The following is a 24,919-nucleotide window of genomic DNA, read 5'->3' as shown; positions in this document are numbered from 1 at the left end:
GATTTTACAATGAAAACCCTAATTAGGGTTTGTTACAACCATTACATAACATTTAATGCTTGACCAATGATAAAATTGTATTGCTTGGACACATGTCCTCTCTGGAAAAATCGACCAATGGATAGCTGGGGTAGGTACATCGAAGTTTGTGCCACCTTCCATGAGTTAGGTACATTGAATCTGGACATGCTGAGGTGGACCACACTGATTGGAGAAGTGATGACTAGGATGCCACCTCGTCTGACACTTGTAACTTGGTCGATATTCAACTTGATGTTGTTGAGAAGCTATCTTTAATTAATTCGTCTGGAACTATTTGCTTCTTCAATGAACCCTTTGCTCTGACTTCTTGTGTCCTTGATGTGCAAGATGATGATGTACCTCGCCTTGGAATGTTGGATTGGAAGAGGTCGCCCTTATCTTGATGATGCTGGATCGAAGAAGGTCATCCTTGTCAATGCTAGGCTGGATCGAAGAAGGTCGTCCTTGTCGATGCTAGGCTGGAGGAGGTCGCCCTTATCCTTGCTTGATCGCCCTTATCCTTGCTTGATCGCCCTTGATGAGAACCTCTTTGATCTGGCTTGATTTTCCTTGAGGAGAGCCTTCCGACTTGTAGATCTTTCGAGCTTGGGAGTCGCCATCTTGATACCTACACAACATTTCACAATTAATAATATATCTTGAAGTGTAGAAATTAGGATTCAAAAGGAAGATTTAAGATTTTAATTAGGAAACTTCATGATAAATCTTGAGTTATCATTTCCTAATTAACCATGCAATACTTAGACTTTTCTAAAAAATGTCTAAAAAATCAAACCTTGAATAAGGGTGTCAAGATGATTTTGCCATACCTCCTCTTGAGAATTAACTCTAAGAAATGATGCAAAAAATAGGAGAATTCGCTAGGCAAAGTGTAGATCAAAGCTCCCCCTTGGATAAAATGCATCTCCTTTAGCTTGGAAAAGAACTCCACCTTCCTCTTCAAAAATCTGGAAATTCGCCTTCAAATACCTTCAAAACATCTGGAATTTATCCTCCAATCTAGCAAGAAATTCTCCTCTCCAATAGCTTTCAAGATGAATTTCGCCCTCCACTAGCTTCTCCACACTTAGTAGAAATTCGCTCCACTCCTCTGGATTTCGCTCTTCAAATTGCTCTTCAAATCGCACTTGAAGTAATGAATGAATGATGATTACAATTGCTCAAAACACCTCTATTATATAGGGCGTTCACCATTTCATCTCCCCATAGGCCGACTTGGCAAAACAGGCCAAAAAATAAATAAATTTGCAAAAACAAGAGACCGACCTAATAAATTAGATAAAAATAATACCTCAAGTGCCCCATTTTCAATTTTAATTTAATAAAAATTAATTTTAAATGCCTTAATAATAAAAAATCGATTTTTTGAGGCTCAAAATTAATTTATTAAATGCCATGCGCCTTTATTAAATGCCAATTTAATTTAAATTTTTTCAAATATTTTGAAATTGGTGATTTTGGCATTTCATGCGATTTGGAGGACATCAACGTTGGGATATGGCAAAAAATAAAGAATGCTAATGACTTCGCTCTGGTCCCTTGGAGAGGGACAGGAGCACTTTTTCATTTTTAGGCTAGGATTCTCAATTTTTTGAAGTCAAACCTTTGTTCACCATGCTTTAAAGGATCCTTACCATCTCACACAACTTTGCCTTAGCATAATCTCGGAGGGAATTTGTTGTTTTCATAAAAAAGCGCTCTGGTCCTTCAGTGAGGGACGAGAGCACTTTTGAGTCCATGTGCAAATTCTTGATCACATTAATCTTCAATTTACCCTCAAGGCGTAGAATATCACATTTCACTCCATCTTGAGCCTTGGTAATAAAAATATCATTTCAAAATGCAAGGTAAATGGTCATATTTGGAAATTGCACCCTGGTCCCTTGGTGAGGGACGGGAACACTTTTGCTAGTTGTCGTCAAAATTTGCAACTCTCGCATCTCAATTCCACTTCAAGGCATTTTAAACACTTTTTCAAACTTGCGCCTTGGCCTCAATTTGTCCAAAATTGGCGAGAAAGGCGAGATAACATGTTAAGTGCTCTGGTCCTTCAGTGAGGGACGGGAGCACTTTGCCTTGGTCCCTTGGTGAGGGACGGGAGCACTTTTTCAATTTCAAGCTTATCCGTCCTTTGCTAGCTTCCCAAATTATCTTCAATGGGCTAATCATGTCCTCTTTCATTCATTTCAATCACAAACTTGCCTTGGCCTTGCAGGAAATTCACACTTTTTGGAAAATCTCTCTGGTCCCTTGGAGAGGGACGGGAGCACTTTTTGCATCTTGGTGTATTTCTTTGTTCTTTTAAACCTTCAATCGCGTCCAAGGCATAAAACATCATTCGTCCTTCCCATCCAAGTCAAGTTTTGCCATAAAATATCAAACAAAGAAGAGAAACTTGAAAAAGTGGCATGGTCCTTCAGTGAGGGACGGGAGCACTTTTTGTCATTTGGGTTGATTTACTCCTTTGTGAACCGCTTAAATTATATTCAATGGACAAAACATGCTTCCCTTGACCTCTTCAAATCGTAAAATCACCTTAACCTTGCAAAGATAGTGCGAATTTGAAATTCAGTGCTTCGGTCCTTCAGTGAGGGACGGGAGCACTTTTTGCCTTCTAAGCCAAAATGTCTCACTTTTCACCTCGAAATTCCTTTGCTAGAGAAGATTTCATCTTACTTCACGCTATGAATAAAAGTTAATGTCCAAAAGAGGTCTAAAATTGTGCATATAAAGAAAAGTGCTTTGGTCCTTCAGTGAGGGACAGGAGCACTTTTTACCTTCTAGGCAAAAACTTCATCATTTCATTGTTTTCAATCAAGTCTGGATGCTTTATCATGTTCATTTCGTCCTCCACCATGCCTTTGATGTCTCAATTTAACCAAACAAGGTCAGGAATGGCTCCAATACGTCTTTTCGCCTTTGTCCTTCAATGAGGGACGAGAGCACTTTGCCTTGGTCCCTTGGAGAGGGATGGGACCACTTTTTCCTTCAACCTTCAAAATTAACCATTTTTGTGCCTTCAAAATCTTCAAAAGTATCAAGTCATGTCCAATTATCATTCCGGAAGACCTTGCACAAAACAAAATAGAAAAGTCAATGACAAATATGCATAAAATAACATTTGTGCTCTGGTCCCTTGGAGAGGGACGGGAGCACTTTTGTCCTTTCTGGCTAAAATATTCAAAATTTAGGTCTCCAATCATTTCACAAGGCAGAGTTAGGTTATCTTCAAGGCCAGGAATCAATTAGCAAGCTCTTGCAAAATAAGAAATTGCACTTAGAATGAAATTCGCCCTGGGCCTCCAATGAAGGACAGGAGCACTTTCTCTGTTTCAGGCATCATCTTGCCTCCGAAATTTGATCAAAATTTACCTAGGCAAGAATATACAATTTCATCTTCAAAATGCTAACACTTAGACAAAATTTGAATTTTCCCTCAAAAAACCCTGACTAGACCTAACCTGAGACATCTGACTTCTTGACAGACTTATCTTACTTCAATAATCAACCCTCGGAAGGACGCTTAATAACTTTCAAAATTTGACTGGACTCAGCTTGAAAAATATCTAAAAGAAACCCTTAAGTTTTAGCCTTAGCCCAGACAACTCACTCACTCACTCAAAACCCTAAAAGCAGGAGAAGAACATGCAAAACAAAAGCGAAAAAAGGGGGTCCCCATTTTAATGGGGCGATGTGTGAAAACGTCACAACAGGTAGGTATACCTGACACCTCATACATTTAATGGCAACCAATGAGAAAATTGGAAGTCTTTGAATACATATCCTTTTAGAGAAAGGACCAATGATAATAAGGTTGTAATATTGCTTTTAATGCTTTCTACATGTCCATCTCCTCTTCTTTGGATGAGTTAGGTTCGATGAATCTGGACATGTTGACCTTGAATTATTTGATTGGTGGAGGTGAGTAAGCGCCACCTCAGCTTGCATTTTTTACAAAGTTTCTCCTTTCATATCATCTAGCTCTTCATTTCAACTCCACTTCTATATCATCATAAAGAAGTCTCAACATCTCTAGCAATATCTCTTGATACTCAACATCATTACTTTGATTAACTCTTCTGAAACTATCTGCTCAAGAGCGAAAATTGCTGTTTCCTCATCTTGCATGCTTCTTGAAGTGTTCTACTTCAATTCAACTTGCCCTCTTCAAAATGTATTCCTTGTCCTTTCTTCTGCATTTCCATCTTCATCTTTCGCTATCCCTTTTGAGAGTCCTTGATCTTCTTATCCTTTTTCATTGTAAAGCAATCCTTCTTATTGTGATGTCCTTATTTGTCACCACCTTTAATATCTTGATCTTGTCTTTCCTCGTTCTTGTCTCTTCATCCTTTTCCATCCTCTTCCTTGCATCATTCTTTGTTTGTGCTTGTCTTGAAACAAGTCCGGTTCTAGCACCCAACATCTACTCTTGAAAAGAAAACAAATGTGAATATATCCTAAGTCAATTCCAAAACACTTAGATGAAATGGAAGAGGATCCTGATAAGAAAATGAAAATTCAACATCTTGCATTCCTAATTCTTCTTGAAGAATTTAGAAGAATTTTCTTGATAATCATTCTCCAAGGGAAAGTTGTGAAACACATTTTATCCTAAAACAACAAGCTCATTTGGATTTTCAAGATGTCATCAACAATTCACAATAAATGCTTCACAAACCCTTCCAAAACTGTTGTCTTCACCTCTTGGATAAAATTTCTAGAAAATTGAACCATAATGACATTCTGATTTTACCTTTAACAGTCAGGAAATAACTTGGAAATTCTCTTAAAATGATGTTCCAAATCTGGAAAATGTTCAAATTAATGAGGAATTCGCTCGGATCTGCGTGCGAATGACTAGTTTTTTCTTTTCAAACAATCACTTCCCTTTTTGCTTTTAACATCAGCCTCTCTATCTTTCTTTTATATGCACTCCATATGGTGATTGCTTCTTTGATAAGGGTCGGCTGTAGAAGATGGTTCCTTCTGTTCAAGATTTTGTTTTAAAACTTTTGGAGGGTCACTCTAGGTCGGGCCTCCTTTCATTTCAATATTTTCCTTGTTCTTGTCATAAGAAACTCGACTTTTCATTGAAAAATTTACAGTGTTCCACGGCCGTTGGGGACGGGGAGACGGGCTTCCAGGACGGGGGGGACTTGGGCCTGGAGGGGGGAAACGCGTTTCCGTGGAACACTGAAAATTTATCATCTTGGGCAAAATTTTACTTGTCATTAGCATGAATTTGTCAAAATATTGGTTCAAAATTTTACTTCATGCTTACAACTTTAGGCAGAACTTCAAGGTCATCTGACAATTTGTGGCGGAATTGCATGTGATGTTTGCAAGCAGCGAAATTGCAAGGTTGTCTGACAATTTGTGGCATAAATTCACCTTGCTTCAACAATCTTGAGCAGAGTTTCACCTTTCATTTGCATTTCTTGGCAGGGATCTTAGTGTTGTTTGCATTGTTGAGCGGAAATGCAATGTGGGCTTGCAATTTGTGGTGGGATTGCAAGGGTGTTCTGCTCCTTATTCGCTCTTGAATATGCCCTTAATTCATTTTGAATGATGTAGAAATGACCTCCTTGATCTTGCATATATATAGGTGCTCAAAGGATATTACACCTCCTTGACAAAGGTTGGCTAGGTAAGGATTTTTCTTTGTTTCTAATCTCCAAATTTCCTCTACTTCAAGTCAGCCTCCCTCTCATGAATTCTTTGCATTTTAAATTTGAATCTTGGAGGGAATTTTATTGTTTGCATTCAAGTCGGCCTCCTTTCTTTGAGCTTAATTTTACCTTGTTTTGACGGGCCATTTATATAAGACGAGTGTTCATATTCCTTGGGATTTTGACTTTTTTATGCATTTCCAAGTGGATTTTGGCCCTAGATGTGGATTTCTTGGTGGGATTTAGAGGTAGCCATGGAATTTCCAACGCGTTTGCATGATAGACAAGGATTTTAGGGCAGAATTTAGCCTTACTCATCGTTTCTAGGGTGGGATTCCACCTTAGATGTGGATTTCCTAGCAGAAATCCACCTTGTGCTTGGATTTCCCGATTTTATTCCATACAAAATGAAGCCTTTCCTTTGTTGAATTTTGGAAAATCCCTTCTTCAAACTTCCATTCCTTGGACAATTTCCTTATTTTATCTTCATTCCAAGGATAAAATCCTTATTTCATTTTTGGAATTTTGTCATAATCCTTGTTTCAACTTAGGAATTTCTGCATAATCTTCCTTTCAACGTCGGAATTTTCCTCTCCACTCTTTCATTTTCCCTAACAACTTTTCAAACTCCATGCTTTGTCAAGCGAATTTTCTCATGATTTCTCTCTCTATTCCTCATCTTGAAGGTCACTCATTCATGGACTTTCTTGTTTTCCTTGGATCAATTGCACATTCCTAATCCTAAGCAAGGAATTTTCCTAAGTTGGATGATGGATTGCATGTTCACTCCTTATCCTAGACTTGGATTTCATAACTTGACCTACCCATTCTTGACTTGAACATACCCTCCCCTGACTAAGTCGTTGCACTCTCGGGTCATTCAATCAAGGATTTTGGGATTCTCTTTGATACTTAGGCAATTTTAACAAGGGAAAGTGAAGTTGTTTCCTTATTCCAAGGGTTGTCCTTGCTCACTTCCGAATTGATAGGGACCTTGCTGCCTTCTTCCAACAACTAGGGGACCAAAACTACTACCAAGCTAAGCAGAACTAAGCAAAAAAACTAAGCTAACAAGGAAAAGAGAGGGCCCCCATTTACAATGGGGCGTGTGTGTTTACATCACAACAAATTGCCTTTTGTAAACTCAATAATCCCAACTTGCAAAAATGACATGCATATGAACCTCAAATCCACCACTTACAAACGCCCATACACTAAGCACTCCTTAGTCTCCACCTTGTTTGAGCTCCTTGGCAACATGCATACAAAGAAGAACATCACTCTCCTTTTCATCTTCTGGAAGCTAACCTCTCCTTCAATCTTCAAGCAGTATTTATAAGTTTATCCTCATCTAATTGGGATTCCAAAATCAAGTGATGAAAGTTCCTTTCCACCAAATAGAAATTCACTAACTTAATTTAGCTGAGTGGGCGTCCTCTTCAACATGCATCAACATGCAAATAGAGCGCTCCATTTTCCAAGGCTAAATTCTTCATGGCACATCATTGATGCTCTTACCCCATTTTCAATGCTGTCATATGTAACCTCTATATTGAAAGATGTAACATAGCTTGTCATCAACATGCATAGAAGTGACAATAGGGAATCCTCAAGAATTCCAGCAAGGGATGCCCTAAATTACATGATATTTAATATTAAAAAAATGCTTAAAATTAAATTTCTTAGATTTTCTGCACCATAGGTGCCTGAGGTCCTTAGTATGAACAAAAATAAAGAGAGTTGTTTTTTAAAAAGTTCAAATCACATAGAATCCGGTGTGGTTGTGTTGTGACCTTTTTCACAAATCGCCCCATTGCTAACAGGGACCCCCTTTTTTCTTGCTTTCTTCGTTGTTAGGTTAGGATTTTGGCTGCTTAGTGGGCAATTTTGTGTTTCTCGTGCTCGAGTCTCGGAGTTTTGATCATGCCTAGTGCCGTTTAGGGTTTTTTGAGGTTATAGGATCAAGCGCGTAAAATTGAGATTTTAATGATCCTAGTTTTTGTCTAAGTGTAGACCCTTTTGGAGCGTTAACGTGTTTTTTTAAATGTCCTCATCTGTGATTTTAAGTGCTAAGGTATTTTTAGACCTTTTGGAGTTATTTTCTCGCTCCTAGAGAATTATTCAAGTTGATTTCGCACTTTGTCCTGATAGATTCCCTTGTGTTATGCTCCAATTTCTGATGAATTTGCCTAAGTCCAGTTGAGTTTTATTAAGTTTCGAAGTTTCTAAGTGATTTTAAGTGGAAAAATCATCATTTTCCGGAGTAAAATCCATATTCTAAGGGTTAAAAGGTCAAAATTCCATACTAGGGGTGCTCTTCCCCTCATATTCTTGACTACCCATGGTTTTCCCCTCGCAGAATCCAGATTGGACATGGATTTCCCCTTAAATCCATACTTACTCCATTTTTCCACCACTGTGAATCCATACCAGGGTCGTTTTTCCCCTCGAAGCAATAAAATTTGACTAAAGTGTCAGGATTTATCCTGACTACCCATGTTTTCCACCAGGGAGGTATGGACAAGGTTGCGGATGACGTTTGCATTCATTCCACACCTGAGTCGATTTAACACTATGTCTTTTGTGACAAGTTTTTGAGGATTTTTGTTCGGATTTTCATCCAGACTCATATCGATTTTCCACTAAGAGTACTTTTCATGATTTTGAGTCTGGATTTTCATCCAAACTGAGGTCGTTTTTCCACCAAGGGGTATTTTTGAATGTATAAAGTGATTTTTGTCTGGAATCTTTATTCCACACTTAAATCGATTTTCCCCTAGCCCCATTTTGTGTGCATTTTGATGGATTTTGCTGGGAAATTTTGTCCATACTAAGATCGATTTTCCCTTATGGGGAATATTTTGACGTTTTAAATAATTTTGATAGGATTTTTTAATATCTACCTGGATCGATTTTCCCAAGTGGCTCAAATTTTGATTTAAATTGCAATATTTTAATAAAGTGAGCCTTGTTTTAATTGTTTTTCAATAAAGCAACGATTATTTAATAAATTTAAAAAACAATTAAATGATTTGCAATAAGCATTTAATGTTTTCAACCTTCTAGAAGCAAATCAGTTTCACCCAAGCAAGTATAAGAACAAGTGTTTTATCCCACATTGCTTGTGTGGTGAAAGTTGGTGATGAAAGCAAGTTTAAAGAGAGGAGCCCAACATTATTTTATTATTAAGTTTGCCAAGTGTCTCCATGCAAGGGCGACTTTCTCTCTTATTGGTGAATTTTGGTGAAGTGTTTTGGTGAAGTGATTGGTAGAGGACTCTATTCTTCTCCATTTTGTCCAGCTTAGCAACCTTTTGGTGGCTGCCATTAATGGCTTAATGCCACGATTTTCCAAGTTTGGCGCTATTTTTGGTGTGTTTGGCGATTTTGGTGAAGGGTGGCGATTTTGGTATTGACAAACCACCATCATTGCTTGCTGTTCTCAGACCTCCATTGTGCAGATTGAAGTAAATTTTGAAGAAATTTTCAGACTTAAGTGTTTGGCGCCATGATTGAAAAAATGCGATTTTGATTTAGCAAGAGTTTTGTGCTTTTTTTGGGTGGATTACCTCATGTTTGGTGGTCACCATTATTCCCTACTTGCTGATGTTGCTTCAGATCCGAGTCTTAACGCCATTATTGCAGTTGGTTCAGTCTCCATTGTTGGCTGGTTATCTATTTTCAGACTTAAACTTTCATTGCTAGCCAGCTCCAGCTTCAACAATTTGCCTTTGGGAGGGTTTTCCAAGTCATTTTCAGTCAATCACTTGACCATTTGAGGGCTGTTACAGGTCTGCAACTTCGCCATGGCTGCTTGTCCTTAGAAAATTTAACTCTTACCAGCCATACCATTATTCCTGAATTTGACTTGCTTTCATTGTATAAGTTGATTTTCATCAAATTTATGCACATTTAGATAATTGCAACATATTTTGAGAGGATTATTCATATAGTTGCAGGTTGTCTTCAGATTTGTGACCTCCATTGTTGACTGCGGAAGGTGTCTTTAGACATAATGTTTTTGTGAAAACACAACCTTTTCACACCTTTCCCTAGTCACTCTTGATTCGGTATACTCCTTTGCACTATGATTTGCACGAAATTTCCAAGTATAAGGTGTTGATTTCATGAGGGTTTCATACCCTAATCTTGTCACATTTTGTATTTAAATTGTTAAGATCTACCTAGAGTGTGGACTATTTTCTTGACTTCATACCCTAATTAGCCTAAATCATTAAGAAGTCAGGAATTCTATTAAGAATATTGTATTTTTCCTAAGTTCTAACTTCAAGCTTCGTACATCTGCGATGTCAAAGTCCAGATTTAAGAAAAGAAGAGAACAACAAAAGATACTGGAGACTGGATTCTATCCAGAATCCAAGATGTCATCCAGATGGAAGGAGATTACGGATACAAACATGCATTTCCTGAGCCTGAACCTGATGCGACAGTGGATGTTCGGAGTCGGAAATTAGATTCCTTCCCCAGCGTATGTAAACATTATGAAGAGTGGTATTTTTCAAGCCGCTGGATTTCCACAGTCCATACAATGCAGTGAGTTTATCCTGGAGTGTGCACGATGTTATGATCCTCGCTCGCGAATGATCAAGACTCCTAAGGGTGTTGTCATTGCCTACCTTGTTGAGGATGCGATTGCTGAGGTGTTTGGAATTCCACGTGGAGCAGATATGAAGAATGCAACTAAGGATGAATATGAAGAGCGGTACACGAAGAAGATGGATGTGTGTAAGATATAGTAAACAAAGAGTGGATGATCGAGCCTAGGCTTCATCATTCTAAAGCTCCCAAGACACTCATGTGCACAGACTTCAAAGAGGAATATAGTGATTTAGTATTCTTGCTCAACAGAGTGATGGGGATGCCACTGGGTGCAATATTCGATGGATGGATGTTCTACTTCATCCAGGATTGTCTTCGAGGGACATTGGTAAATTGGTCTAGAATCATAAGTGACAATCTGGACTTTCAGCTGAGGAATGTAGAGCGGTCCAAGTTTTTTGCCATGACTTCCTACTTGGTATACCTGCTTGCACGGTTTGTTTCATACAAAGGATTGATATGCAGAGGTGAAGTCAGGAATGGGCAAGGACAATTCAGGAGTCACGAGTGCTATCCCCAGTTGAACATGTATAGAAGTGAAGACTATGAGAGAGTGAATGACGTATTCACAATGTACATCATGTGGATGCTACAAGGCGGAATCCACAGGGGCTTGTCCAAGGAGGCAATAGAGAAATATGGATCATGGTATATTCAGTTTCCCACTTTTACGTATCTTAGGATTCATGGGTTTCAATCCGAACCCTACAGGCTTCCTAGGTATCCTTTCAGCAGAATGATCTCGTTGGAAGTGGTGAGGCAGCTTCTAGAGTTTGATTCCATTCAGAGAGAAAAGCATAGGACAGGCATGACATTCCCTATTTCAGATGGGAAGACGTTGGAGGTTTGCCAGTCTGCCTTAGCCGCTAGCACTGCGAGTGAGGAGCTTGCATTCTATCAATTTGCAACCTTCAAGAAAAGAGAAAGATTTGATCCAGATAAGAATGTTGGAAGGATCAGGTGAGAGAAGTTCATCCACAAGGTAGACAGAAGATTATTGGGTCAACCTGATGGACGAGCAGGCAGTGAAGAGACGAATGTGGTCCAAAATGTCAGTAGATTTCATGAGGAAGTGTGGACTTTTTCTCATTCCTGATCAGGTGTTAGTTGACAGGGATCATACGAATCCACAGCATGAAAATGAAATGAAGAAGACAATCTTATTGCCTAATTGGTCAGAATCAGAAGAGATTGATTTGAATGTATTGATGAGAGAGGTCTTGAGTTTCTCCCGTACATGGGTAGATATTCAGATGAATAAGGTTGATATGGGTGTTTCCTTCACTTATGAAAAGATGAAGCTGGAAGAATCTACTTTCGAAGATGATCAGAGGACTATTAGTAATGTTAGGATTCATGCAGATGAAGAGAGTCAAGCTCCCAAGAGAAGGAAAAACATGCTAGGAGGAGTCAAGGCCAGAGGGAAGAAGATTGAAGAGGTCAAGAAGAAGAAACAAAAGACTATCATTCCTCACCTATCATTCCTTCACCATCTCTCAGTGTTTCATCAATTAAGGAAATTGAAATAACAAAACAAAATAAGGAAATCCAACAATGTTCCAACACAGTGATAATATGAGAGAATATTCAAGAGTTAGAGGCCACAGCGACATCTGCTCCACCAAATGAGAATGATGACCAGCCGGGTTCCCCTACTGTCCTTTTGGAGGTTAGTTTGGGAAATGAGATATATGATTTGACCAGGAGTAATCCTGATGATGATGATGATGATGATGTTATCTCGACATTGAGAGGACTTGATCGAGATATGTGTCTCGATGATGGTATGGAGATGGCCGCTATTCCTGATTGGTTGATGAAAAGTATGGGAAAAAGTAAGAAAATGATAGAGGTACAGCTTATTGATAACATTGATGACTACCTAGCTAGGAGCAATAAGGAGAAAGAACCCAAGAGAGTTGAGATTTTGTCGCACATAGCTAGAGATGAGATAGGAATGCGAATTGCACAGGTGGCTGTTCCTATTGGAGGTGTGATGATAGACATTGCTAATCCTATGGATATCCAGATTACTTCAGTTGCCCTTGGCCGTATTACAAGAGAGCAAGAGTTTCAGGAGGTTGGTGATAACCTTAAGGTGATTAGTGCAAGGTTAGATAGAGAAATTGAAGAGAAGGAGAAGTACAGAGAAGAGAATATTAGATTTAGAGAGTATATTGCGGGGATAAGGCGTGAGAATCCCACCCTTATTTCCCCTTTTGCTATTGATCATGGGCTACATTCACACTATGAGGCAATGAGAGATACATTCTCGGAGGTGGAGAAGTGGATTAAGAGTGCAAGAAAACAGGCAGATGATTTCCTTACTCATTTGTCCAGGCATATGATAGGACAATAGGGCTCATGTTTAGAACCCAGTATTTGGAGGGAGTTTGGGAAGAATTCTGGCCTATTCAGGAGGGAGTTTGGGACGCGTAATAGTCCACATTGATCAGCGAGAACATTGTGCACAGTGGAGACAGATATGATTTCCATGGCTGGTATTGTTCATTGGCCAGAGATGGAAGGATTGATTCAGGACATTCAGATGAAGATCCTTGCCTCAATTGAGGAGTTATTGGGTGTTGATGTTAGTGATGCTAGTGGTTTACACTTAGCCGAATTAAGAGACAAGATGAAACTTATGTTTTTTTGTCAGTTGGACTCTTTGAAGAAGAGTCAGATAGATGATTTGGTCTCTTTGTTGATTCATGTTCATAGTTCGCAGAAGCTCATGCCAGATTGGGAGAACACTTTGGACGCTTGCTCAGATTCACTGGACGTGATTGATTTGTAGCAAGATACCTTGCTTAGCATTTTCATGGAGGAGTTAGATTCTGTATTGGCTAGATTCTTGGAGTTTGCTAGGAGAGAGAGAGATCCAGGGAGGAATCTTCTAGAAGATTCCCTATTTGATGACCAGGTATCTTTTTATTGGGCCATATGTTAGTGGTGCCATTTTTGATGTAAACCCTAATTAGGGCAATTCTAGGGTTTTGTTGGCATGATCTTGGCCGTTGATCTTGGATCAATCTTGGCCATCCATTTTGTAAGAGATTCTATATATACCTCCTTGTCTCTCATTTGTAAGGGAGAGTTTTTGTAGAATTGTTGGTATATGCTGTAGCTATTTGAATCTAAATTATTGTTCAATTGTTGGTGATTTTGCTCTTCAAATGTTGTCTTTGCATTCATGGTTCTCAATTCCTCCAAGTTAGATTAGAATTTATTTTCATGTTAATTAGATTGAGTGAAAGATTTGTTGAATATATTTGTGTGGAATCCTTAATCCATACCACTAGCCTCTTGCCACTGGTGAGTGTGCCTTGTGTGGTCGACTAGAAATTTGAGTAAGCTTAACTTCAACTATTACGCGTCCCTTGACAAGCATCAACTTGGATGGTGTCAACATTTGATGGTGATAGTCTGAAAACCCTTGAGTATACCTTAGACGATTGCATTAAGCCCATGTCAATACCTGTTTGTGAGACCTTGCCTAGTTTGATTCCACTAAATTTGTTCATCATTTCCTACATTCCTAGGCCTAGAATAGATTTCTCGAACCCTATTCCTTTTGCCCATTTTTTTAGTAAGAATTAAGTCCGGAACTACATTGCTAAATTTTAAGTTGTCAGCATGCCTATTCCGCATATTTCATGATCAAAGAAGATAATCCTAACATTTGTGTAAGTCCCTAAGTGAACACAACAATTCACATCGACCATTGAGTTACCCACTTGTCAAGACTTGACATGTAGAAACCTTGGAATCATTTTAGTTGATCTTACCCTTGGCATCTGAGGTGATTTTGTTCAAGAGAGGGTAAATCACTTTGGTATTTTATTCTGAAATGTTATGTGCATAAAACACACATCAACAGGTTGGAAAATCAATGTTTTTTGGAGACACATGGGTACAGTATCTGACAAGCATCCACACCATGTCGTATGTATATCTGTATCAAATATGGTGGTACATGCGCTTGGGGAGGGAGTGTGGGTGTATCCGACTATTCTGGGGACAAGAAAAGGAATTGAAATTGATCTGGTGACCAAAAGATGCTGAAGAATATTTTCAAGAGTACAAATTGGTGTTATCAACTCTTGTAACTATGAAGTCCAATTTCAATTTCTATTAGAATGGTGTTGAAAATAATTCATGCAGTACGACTCCAAATAGAAAGGTCTTGGAAATGCATATACATGACACATGACATCATGAACTGTGTGATTTCTATGATGGGATTTGTGGCATAGCCTGTTTATTGAAAAATACGAAGGAGAACAATTGCCAATCATCAATTTATATTTATAATATCACTGTGCTTACCTACCTTAACTACACTCTTGGCCCTTTAGGTCTAAGGATAAAACCAACATACCTGTCACCCCCCACTTTCCTGAACAAAGTGTTTGTACAAACATGCTAAGGAGAACAATCAGCAATCAGTTAATAATATGACTGCTTACCTACCTTCACTACATGTTTGCCCTTTAGCTCTAAGGATAGAATCAACATACCTGTCACCCTCCACATTCCTGAACAAAGTGCATATACAAATATGCTAAGGAGTTCAATCAGCAGTCAATTCATAGTATCATTATTCTTACCTACTTCCACTACATGCCTTCCCTTTCAGCTCTAAGGAAAAAACTGGGGAACGTTCCATGGATATCCAAACCATTATAAGCTTTCAGTATATTACCTTTGAAATTGGAGCCAACACAGCTTGATTTTCAACAAAAATCCAAAAGTATTTAAAGCAAATTTCACGTCCAATATAATAATATTAGTCTACTTTAAAGAAATACTCATAAGAAGTATAAGAGCAGCCACAAAGGGAGACACAATACCCAACAGCTTCAAATTTGACTGCCTCTTTTAAAGCTTATTATACCAGTTGTTAGTTCAAGTCCCAGATTTTATGTGTTTAGTTTTATAGATTCAGCTGTATCTCCTTGATAGTGGAGTCTTTATGTAAGCAACTGTTATCTATAAATTTTATTTTGTTAATATGGGTGCAAAAGGAACTTGCTAAACAATGGTGATTTACTGCATGGGGCTAACCAGGAAAACTACTGCCAAGTTGCAAATTTAAAATTAAAAACTAGAAATGTCACCATGTTTGATATGTACTGACTACTGACACATCGGCAATGAGAGTTCAGAAATTTCCTTTATTAAATTTCATGTTTCCGTGTTGTATTTTGGGTTAGTTTCAATATTGTAATAGATGTGTTACACAAGATCTATTTAACAAGAGAATATAATTTCTTGCTTATCACAAGGCTCTAGAGGTGGCATTGTCATGGAAGTGGGATAGTGTATACCATGTTTGTATTTAGATGGAGAAGAAGACTCAGATGAATGTTGAAGAAATTCATCAAACTAGTGTTGTACTGTGACTTTTAGTTTTCCTTTTTTCAACAAAAAATTTCATTTAGGTAAATTACAGAATTGTCTGAATTAGTTTTCTATAAATTATTTTTCTTGCTTTGGAAAATAGTACTTTATTATGTTCATCTCTATCCTTTCACCTTTATAAAAGTTGTTTCGTTGGCAGGAAGGAGTGCCACTGCATGCTTTTTCTCACACCTGAAAATGATTTTTCTGGAAAAGACCAGGTAAATTTTTTCTTTCAGATATTCTTTTTTCTATTCTGCGAAGGTAATTATCCTGTGCAGGGCATATTACTTAGGCCATAAATAATTTGTATATCGATTGTGAGTTAAGTTTAAAAACTAATTACCGTCATGCATTCTCATTCGTTTCTTTTCAATGCTTGTTTCAAGTTTGTTTCCTTGTCCAATCAGCATATTTTGGTTGTTGTCTTTTCATATTGACATTCTTGTATGTCCTTTTCTGAGCTGGCATCTCCTTGTGCATGCATCCATTCTAGTCTTAGTTGAGGCTGACACTAGGCTATATTATTGTGTTCACAAATGGTTTAATCTAATGAGGGACTCTTATATCCCTCCATGTTTGGTCTGTGTTGAATATCTAATACTGTTAATTGGTACAATAACTGAATCAGTATATCCATATGATTATTTTTTGGGCAAGTTCAAGACTATTGACAAATCCATTAATTATTAATTGCATTTGTATGCTTGTCAAGCTTATCAATTTCAAGAGAGTACTTTTTAATGCTAACCAAAGCACGATCATGGAAGTATGCATCGTAAGAAGCAACAAAAGAAACTCCAGCAGCTGAAGTGCCATGATCAGAAGCACCAATATTAGTAGCATCATCATATGAAGCAGTGGAATAAACTTCAGCATTGGAGACAAAATGGATCTTCCTGCTATATCCTTGTGCAATTTCCAAATTATAAACTTGACAAATTGATCCATGAGATTTTTAATAGATGTTCTATGGTGCCTCTAAAACTCACTTGATATTGATAGAATCTAGTGCAAGGCTTTGTATCTTTGTATGTCTCCAACCTTTGGACAGATCTCCCTAGATCAGAACCACTGTGATTGGCTCATCCTAGATCAATGCTATGCCAGTTAGTCCCCTAGACTAGCACCATTATGATTAGCTCACCTTGGATTGGCAACACCTTAGTTGTTAACCCGAACAAATGTATCTCCCAAAATGGCTCCACTTGAGTTGGTTATCTCTAGATTGATGCTACTTAGAGTAGTTGCCACAGATTGGTCCAAAATGGATTTCTGTACCAGTATACAGTTAAAGGTTTTCCAATGTATCACATACTTGATGTCAACTTTATGAGATCCAAAGTCAAGCACCAGTAAAATCCATACAGATTGGTGCCAATGCAATCAGCTGTACATTGAATATATGCAAAATGGCTACATCCTACATTCAGATTGGCACTCTTCATACATACATCTCTATTCAGCAGTTCGCCTAAGTGGCATACACTAGGTTGGTGCAAGGTCAAAAAGGCTCTAGGACAAGGCATACTTAGCACCAACTCCTACACTTGTTGGTCCTCCTCGGTCAGTGATGCTATGTTTGGTTCTTAAATGCAACTTCAGTTGGATATATACTAGAGTGCATGATACACACCATTATGCATTTGAAATTGAACAATCACTAGTGCACCCAATACATGCCACCAAAACTATACCAACGCAACAAGAAAGATGAACTATTGGTTGGTATTAATGTAACTGAACAATTGGGTCAGTGTTGCTATGTTTGGTTCTTAAATGCAACTTCAGTTGGATATATACTAGAGTGCATGATACACACCATCATGCATTGGAAATTGAACAATTACTAGTGCACCCAATACATGCCACCAAAGCTATACCAACGCAACAAGAAAGATGAACTATTGGTTGGTACTAATGTAACTGAACAATTGGTTAAAAAACTATTGGTTGGTATTATTTGAAGTAAACAATTGGTTCAAAAATGATTATGCTTTTTTCTCGGAATTTTCAGTTTTTGAATCATATTTAAACTTGGAACAAGAATTTTAACATACAGAAGATTCAAGATCATATTTAGTCATTTGATAACTGTACTCAAAAGCCTTAAAGCATATTTATTAAGCTAATATATTGGGTACGCTTTCTGAGGTGCAGAATTGGAGACGGGTCCAATTCGGATTCAGGTATGATCCGGGTTTGTACCTGGATCTGTATCGGGTCCAGCCTGGGCACCACATCTGGCACAGCTGGCAGACAAAACCACAGACTTCATTTGCTGACGAAATTTCACCTCCTGCCAGATTTTAGTGACGTTTTTTTTTGGAGGAATAGGGACTCAATTGCCCTTGATCGCGTTTTCAGTTTTTTAAATTAAATTTAATATCTTAATATTTTATTTTTAAACATTTATGATTTGATTTTTATTCAATATATTAGAATTAGATTTTTAAGTATAATATATTTATTATTTTTATATGAATAATATTTAAATTAAAATTTATAACATTATTATAATGTTTTGAATTTATTATAATATATAAATAATATTTAAATTAAAATTTTAAACATTTTTTATTATATTTTTTTTGAATTTATTTATTTATTTTTGATCAGTAAGGGCTTTTGATTGGAGCTTATAACCTGTGGGGTCACAGAGGGGGACCCCATCCCCGAACACATTTTTGATTACGAGGAATTAACACCTCCAATTTTCAACTCTACATCTATCTCTTCTTATCCCTCCATCTATTTGTCCTTATCACTCCAAACACCCTTATCTCTTAATGCGCCTTATCCCTCCATTCTCCTTATATCTCCCTGCTCATGCACCACCCTTATCTCTCCACTGCATCGAGCTTGCCACCCATCTTATCTCGATTGCCGTCCACCCGCTACATATCCTTTGCCAGTTCTGACCGAGGCCTTAACACCTCGAGGTCTTTTTGTCAGCGCTTTACTCCTTTATCTGTGGCGGTCTGCATTAGTCTTTTTTTTTCTTTGTCCTATCGGTTTGCATTGTCAAACTGTACCCGTGTGCTCCTACGTGGGTAGCCCAGCATACCCACCTAAGTCTGTCCGCCAATCGTCCACCGAGCAGTATCGTGGCATTAACACCAACCAATTTGAATTCAAGTATCACGGGAAACACGCCGCCACCAAACAGCCTGCAAGGAAAGCGGGTCGAACATATGACCTCCCTGTTCCAGGGCTCGTGACATACCGTCATGCTGTGGGGTGAACCGATTTTTTTGAATTTATTATAATAGATAAATAATATTTAAATTATAATTTTAAACATATTTTTGTTATAATGTTTTTAAATCAGTAACTTAATTATTAAGTATTGAAAACTCTAGAATTAATATGATACTCATAAAAAACTTGACAGGCAATAGACATGGTTTTGAAAACTATGAAATACTCTGAAGGGCTATCAATATGCAAAAAAAGAAGAAGAGAGCTCTTGTTGAAAGTTAAACTGATTAGTTTATTGTATATTAATGAACATGCAGAACAATAGTTACAAGTCTCGAACTTGGCTCAGACTCGGTAGCCTGATTTTTGACTCAGTCTTGACCTCGGAATCAGTACTCAGGCTTTGCAAAGATTTGGCAAATTGAATAAGCATGAAATATTGATATTTTTTAAGGATTTAAAGCTTTTAGTATTTGCCCTTAAATATATCAACTTTAAAAACATAATAACCCTATAAATTAGAAGCTACTTTGATCACAGACACAAGTATATATTGATCAAATGCGTACAAAAACAAAATTTGAATCGAAGAAAACAACATTTATAAATATATAAACTTCTCAAGTATTTTAGGCTTTTAGCTGTACAAAGCTCATGGATCATGATTTGCATGGCATCTAAAACAAAAATCACAACATCGACTTATGAACTGTGGTATAGAGGAGCTTGTATCACTGAGACCAGCTTCACTATCTTTATGTGGGGTCCTACAATTCTATCTTAGACAAGTCTTCAATGCTGCTACAGCCATAATATCATTATTTGGGAGTGGGATTGACTTGGCAAGGGGAAAGTAAAAATGTAATTCAAATAATTGGGAAAAAATCGAGAGAATAAAAAACATTGCTTTTCTGTCATGTCCCCAACCTGAGATTGTATTTGGAAAATCACAGCTCTAAATAGCAAACCCTAGGCAATTGAATAAAAGGGCCGACCCAAAAATGAGATATAAATAAAATATGTCAAATGCTAGGCAGCTGACCTGGGTGGTGTTGTTAAATTAGATGAAATTATGATATTTCTAGGGCCGACCTCTCCTTGCATTGGTGCCCACCTTGTGAAAAGGGAATTTAAACAGTAAAAGTGTAATTTATTCGCTGCTGGATGACCTCGTTGAGGAGGCATTACTGTTAGGTGAGGAGGTGCAGGTGAGTTGTATAAATAGAAGTCCTTGGGTGGACAAAATGGGGGGAAATCATAGGAATAATTTTGAGCGTGTGAAGAACAGATTGGGGGTTAGGAAAGAAGCAGCAGAAAGAGATCAGAGTGAGTTATTAGGCAATAAAGATCTGAGTTACCAGACAATGAAATATAGCAGCAATCAGATATTAATAACACCCTCTTAATGTGAAACAAGTTCTTCAACTACAGCTATTAGATGAAAGGTCTCAAGGGGTCATGAGTTAAGGAAAGGCAGCAGTCATTGGAAGAGACACCTCCTTTGGCAAGGTGGTGATCTTTGCAAATGTATGTGTCCATCTGTCTCACTTAAAAGATATATAAGGTGGGTCCTCATTTGAGGGAAAGGACCAAGCAATCCATCCAAGCGATGATGACAGAAAAAAACCATATAAATCAAGCAGAGATATTCATATGCAGCAGACCAGATCTGAGTAGTAAGATATCTATTTCTTGTGGTATGCAGAGATAATTATTAAATATATATGTATTAATAATAGTTGTATGTGGATGGGAATGCATATATCTAATGGATGCATGGATTACCATATGCAATATACATATATCTATGCATTTAATAGTATATGTCATATGATTCTCTACTCACAATAATCGATCATGCTATGGTAGGAAAGGGAGTGCAAGGAGGGGGAATAGCATACAAGCCTCACTAGGTACACCACCTCATGAGAATGGTGCCACATGAGGCCAAGGGGGACAAAGATTCTAATCTTGGGCCTAGGGTCCAGTTAAGGGCACCATATTGCAGTTTCCCATACGAACCCTATATTGGTCAATTGTCGAGGTGAGCTATAAGGGATCCTCAATCATAAGAGGAGAGAAGCATGACATGGTAGAGGGGAACATCATATAAGCTCCACTAGGTACACAACCTCATGAACATGGTTAAGGGCCACATTTGGCCAAGAAGGATAGAGTTTCTGCTCTTGGGCTTAGGGTAGGGGATATTTAGGGCACCTAATCATGTTGCTCCCATCTCAATCCTCATTATGGTTGAATCCCCCACATAATTTTTTAGATTTGTTATTTGTTATAATGCCCAGAGGCATTCTACAATGGCAGCAAGGGGTGGAGTGAAATGGCGTGAGTGTGTTAATGTTAACTTTTATCTTTTAGCTTAAATTTGACAACCATTCACATGTCAAAATATTAATATTAATTATAAACTTAATATTTTTAAAATAAACATCATATAAAACAAAACACCCTCATCAAAATTATAAGTTTTAGATAGATATATAAATATAAAATAAAAACAAAGATTTTTAAAAAGAATCTACCATTTCATAATTATAATATTCTTTTAAAAAAATATATTTTAAATTTTTTATTTTTGATGATTTTTCAGTGTTCCACGGGGACGCGTCCCCCCCCTTTTTGGCCACGTCTCGGAGACGGGGAGGTCTCCGGGATAGGGGGACGGGGACGCGACGTCCACCGCCGTCCCACCACCGCCACCCAAGCGCCGCTAGAGATGGGGAGACGTCTCCACGTCTCCGTGTCTCCCAAGGAGACGTGGAGACGTCTCCATGTCTCCTTGGGAGATGTCTGGGCATCTCCCCGTCCTTCGAGAGACGTGCAGACGTCTCTTGAGGGACAGGGAGACACCCAGACGTCTCCCATCGCCCCCACGTATATGCAATGTTTAAAATTAAAATTTTAAATTTTTTTAGAAAATTGACTTTTTTGGGGGTTAAGGGGTAACCCTAATTGGATGTGGGCCAATAGAAAAATAACACCCGACGCCTTTATAAAATGCCCCTTGACCCCAACTTGGGGGCACTGCCCCCAAAACCCCCGTCGAAAAATATAGGAGGAAACGACATTGATAGAAGTAGGGAAAATTTAACCTCCGAGTCTGATTAGGCTCCATATAACAACATAATTAGCATTGAAGAAATATTGGTATTTAGATTTAGTATTTTAAATTTCCCATAGTTTTATTTGAAATGTAATTCTTATACTATTATACCGTCATACATCTTTTCAAAACTAGTTTTTCAAGTACTATATGTATATGTATAACTATATCAGCACCACCACCCTGCCACCCCCCCGCCGCCATCCCCCCACCATCCCCAAACTTAGGCCTTTGGTCCCCCCGTCCCGGAAACCCGTCCCCGCATCCCCCCGTCCCCAACGCTCGTGGAACACTATGATTTTTTGAACAATGATAAGAGGTTTAAAATTTAAATATAAAAAACTAGATGTCAATTATCGAAAAAAAAATTGTACCAGGAAAAAATAAACAATGTAGAAACAATATTTAAATATTTTTGTATTTAGTAAATATAATTTAAAGTGAAATATGATAATTTTAAGGCAAATAAAATAGTTCCAATTGATATCTCTTGGCATTTCTTTAGATAAATGTATTTAAGATATCTATACTAGTAAATATATTTTTTCCTTAACTCTAGAAATGGATCTATCTCATGAATTATACCTACATTATTATCTAACTTGGTTGCAGGATTTCAAAACAGACTTACCTGTTTTATTCTTGGGTGAGAATTTTGTCTCTAAATATATTACATTCTATCACTATGTCTCATTTGGATTTGTGAATTTAGGGCAAAATATTAAGTGATACAGAAAAGGGACATTACATTTTCCCCCGTGCATGGCCCAAAATGATTTTTCTTTTTTTCTTTTTAAAACTAGATTTTGGTTTTTTGGATGGCAGTCCCGAACAGGTTAATGTGCAGTACTCCCAGTGGGTTTAGGGGCAACACCTCTTACGGGGTCTAGGTGCAGAACCCTTGGTGCACTCACAGGATGGGGTTCAGGGGCAGAGCCCCTGCCACCAAGCTCAAATTAAGGCCTTTGAGACACCATAGATCTTCATGGTGCATGCCAGTTTTCATAATTTTATAGCTTTTAACCAAGCTTCAAGTGTCCAGACTCCAAACCCTTTCAAGCAGTAATTAGGCTCTTATCATGTTTGCTGGTTTTTGCATCAATGGACTGTATTTTAGCTTCAAATAATCTTCTTTTCTCCTTGTTTGTGATTGCAAATGAAATGAATAGCATTTAGAAATCAAAAGTGATGTATAACCCTTTTTAGGTTTTAGCTTTTTTCTTTGCTTTTTTGTCTAATTTTTTGGGCTGTTTGGATGGCGGAGTCCAAGGTTCAAGACTCAGTGAGTCCCATGAGTCTGACCAGACTTGCCAGGAACTGGATCTATGCCTCTGGGACTTGTTTAGTGATGCTTACCTTGGGACTTGTTGATTCTGGCAATTCTTCTAGCTTTGTGATCCAACCCTCTGCTAATTTCAAATCTCAGTTATCTATTCTCATCCATTTACCACTTGAGTGTCACTTGACTCTCTGGTGTACTATAAATCCAACTTCAGAGTTTGATTGACTTTGACAGAACCTAGGATTATGTGAATATAACATAAAAATCATCATATTCTTATGGCAGAGGCTATTAAATACAGAAAATATGACAAGTGTATCTTGTAGTTGTCACACGTAGAGAATTGTGATATATTTGGAGAGACTATGAATTTTGATATATTTGGAGAGACTGAAGAAATTCCTGTGAACAATTTCTTGGAGGTCCATATGAATTCTTTACAAATTATTTGACTCCTACAGGTTAGCATTTGTAAAAAGATAGAGAAGTTTACATTACAAATAACTTATTTGAAATTACTAATTCATTTCATTGTAAAGATGCCTAAATAAGCACTTGATCGATTCAAACATTGCTTGTCATTTCATGATTTCTGATTCTACTCCTAAATATATCCTACAACTGTGTCAGTTTTAGTCTGCTTTTTAAGCTTATATGGTTATACATGATGAAATATTTAAGTTAGTTTATGGTTTGTGGGCACTGCAGCATCTCATGCGTTTTTCCACCTGCTTATAAATGAATAATTGACTGATTCTAAAAATCTGCCCTGTTGCAGGAAATCTCAGCGGAGGAAATTAAGGCATTGACTTCTAATCTATAACTTAGCAGATATTTCCTTATTTATGAAGGCATTGTACCATATATTATCAACAAGTTTGTAAAATTCTCAAAGCGTAACATATGTGGTCAAGCTACAATTTTAGGCTATTTGTCAGACTCTGAATCAAGCATCACATCTCATCTTCAATTGGGAAAATAGTTATTTTCTTTGTAACTAACTATATTTAGATAGCAAATTGAAATAATGATCATTTTCCCACCTCCCAGATACAACAAATTTTAAAGATCTACGGTTCAGCAGGCTTGTCTTCCCACATGTACAAGTGTCAATATAGAAAACTACTACAGATTTTTAAGTGATTTTCGAATTTGTCATTGTTTCTCATATTGATTATTGTACTCTGAAGGATAGTTTATCTCCAGGGCTTAATTGTTGGTCTTCTTCTCTATGTTTCTGCAATTGTATGACCATTTTGCAAAACAAGAATTCTTTTCTGTTTGTGCATTTTAAACATTCGTGTAATTGCCCTCAATACGATGGATAATTACATATTTTTGGCTTGACTGCAATTATTTGCTCCTAACTAGAATACTTGTTCTTTAAGTACCTTGGAATTTGCAAAAAGGGATAAAATAACATCCATAATTTTGAATGAGACATTTCAACGCCTGATATTTTGACAAAGTTTAAAGGGTATAATGCTGCAAGCATTTATGATTGGAGCATTCTTTAAGCGCCTTAGAATTTGCAAAAAGGAAAAGTAACATCCAAAATTTTGAATGAGACATTGCAATGCTT

General features: G+C 37.6%; 1 protein-coding gene across 1 annotated transcript in view; it reads left to right on the top strand.

Moving 5' to 3' along the window:
- Positions 1 to 24,495, top strand: part of LOC131028263 (ferredoxin-thioredoxin reductase catalytic chain, chloroplastic) — a 63,928-nt gene extending 39,433 nt beyond the window's left edge. The window contains exons 5-6 of the mRNA XM_057958513.2: positions 15,894 to 15,954; positions 24,116 to 24,495. Of these exons, the coding sequence (XP_057814496.1) occupies positions 15,894 to 15,954; positions 24,116 to 24,160 (106 nt within the window). The 3' untranslated portion in view covers positions 24,161 to 24,495. The remainder of the gene's footprint in view (positions 1 to 15,893; positions 15,955 to 24,115) is intronic.
- The last annotated feature ends 424 nt before the right edge of the window (positions 24,496 to 24,919 follow it).

Source organism: Cryptomeria japonica, chromosome 1, assembly GCF_030272615.1.
Source record: "Cryptomeria japonica chromosome 1, Sugi_1.0, whole genome shotgun sequence".
In the NCBI taxonomy this organism is placed as follows: Eukaryota; Viridiplantae; Streptophyta; class Pinopsida; order Cupressales; family Cupressaceae; genus Cryptomeria; species Cryptomeria japonica.
Note: the sequence above shows the minus strand (reverse complement) of the source record. Positions and strands in the feature narration are given on the sequence as shown.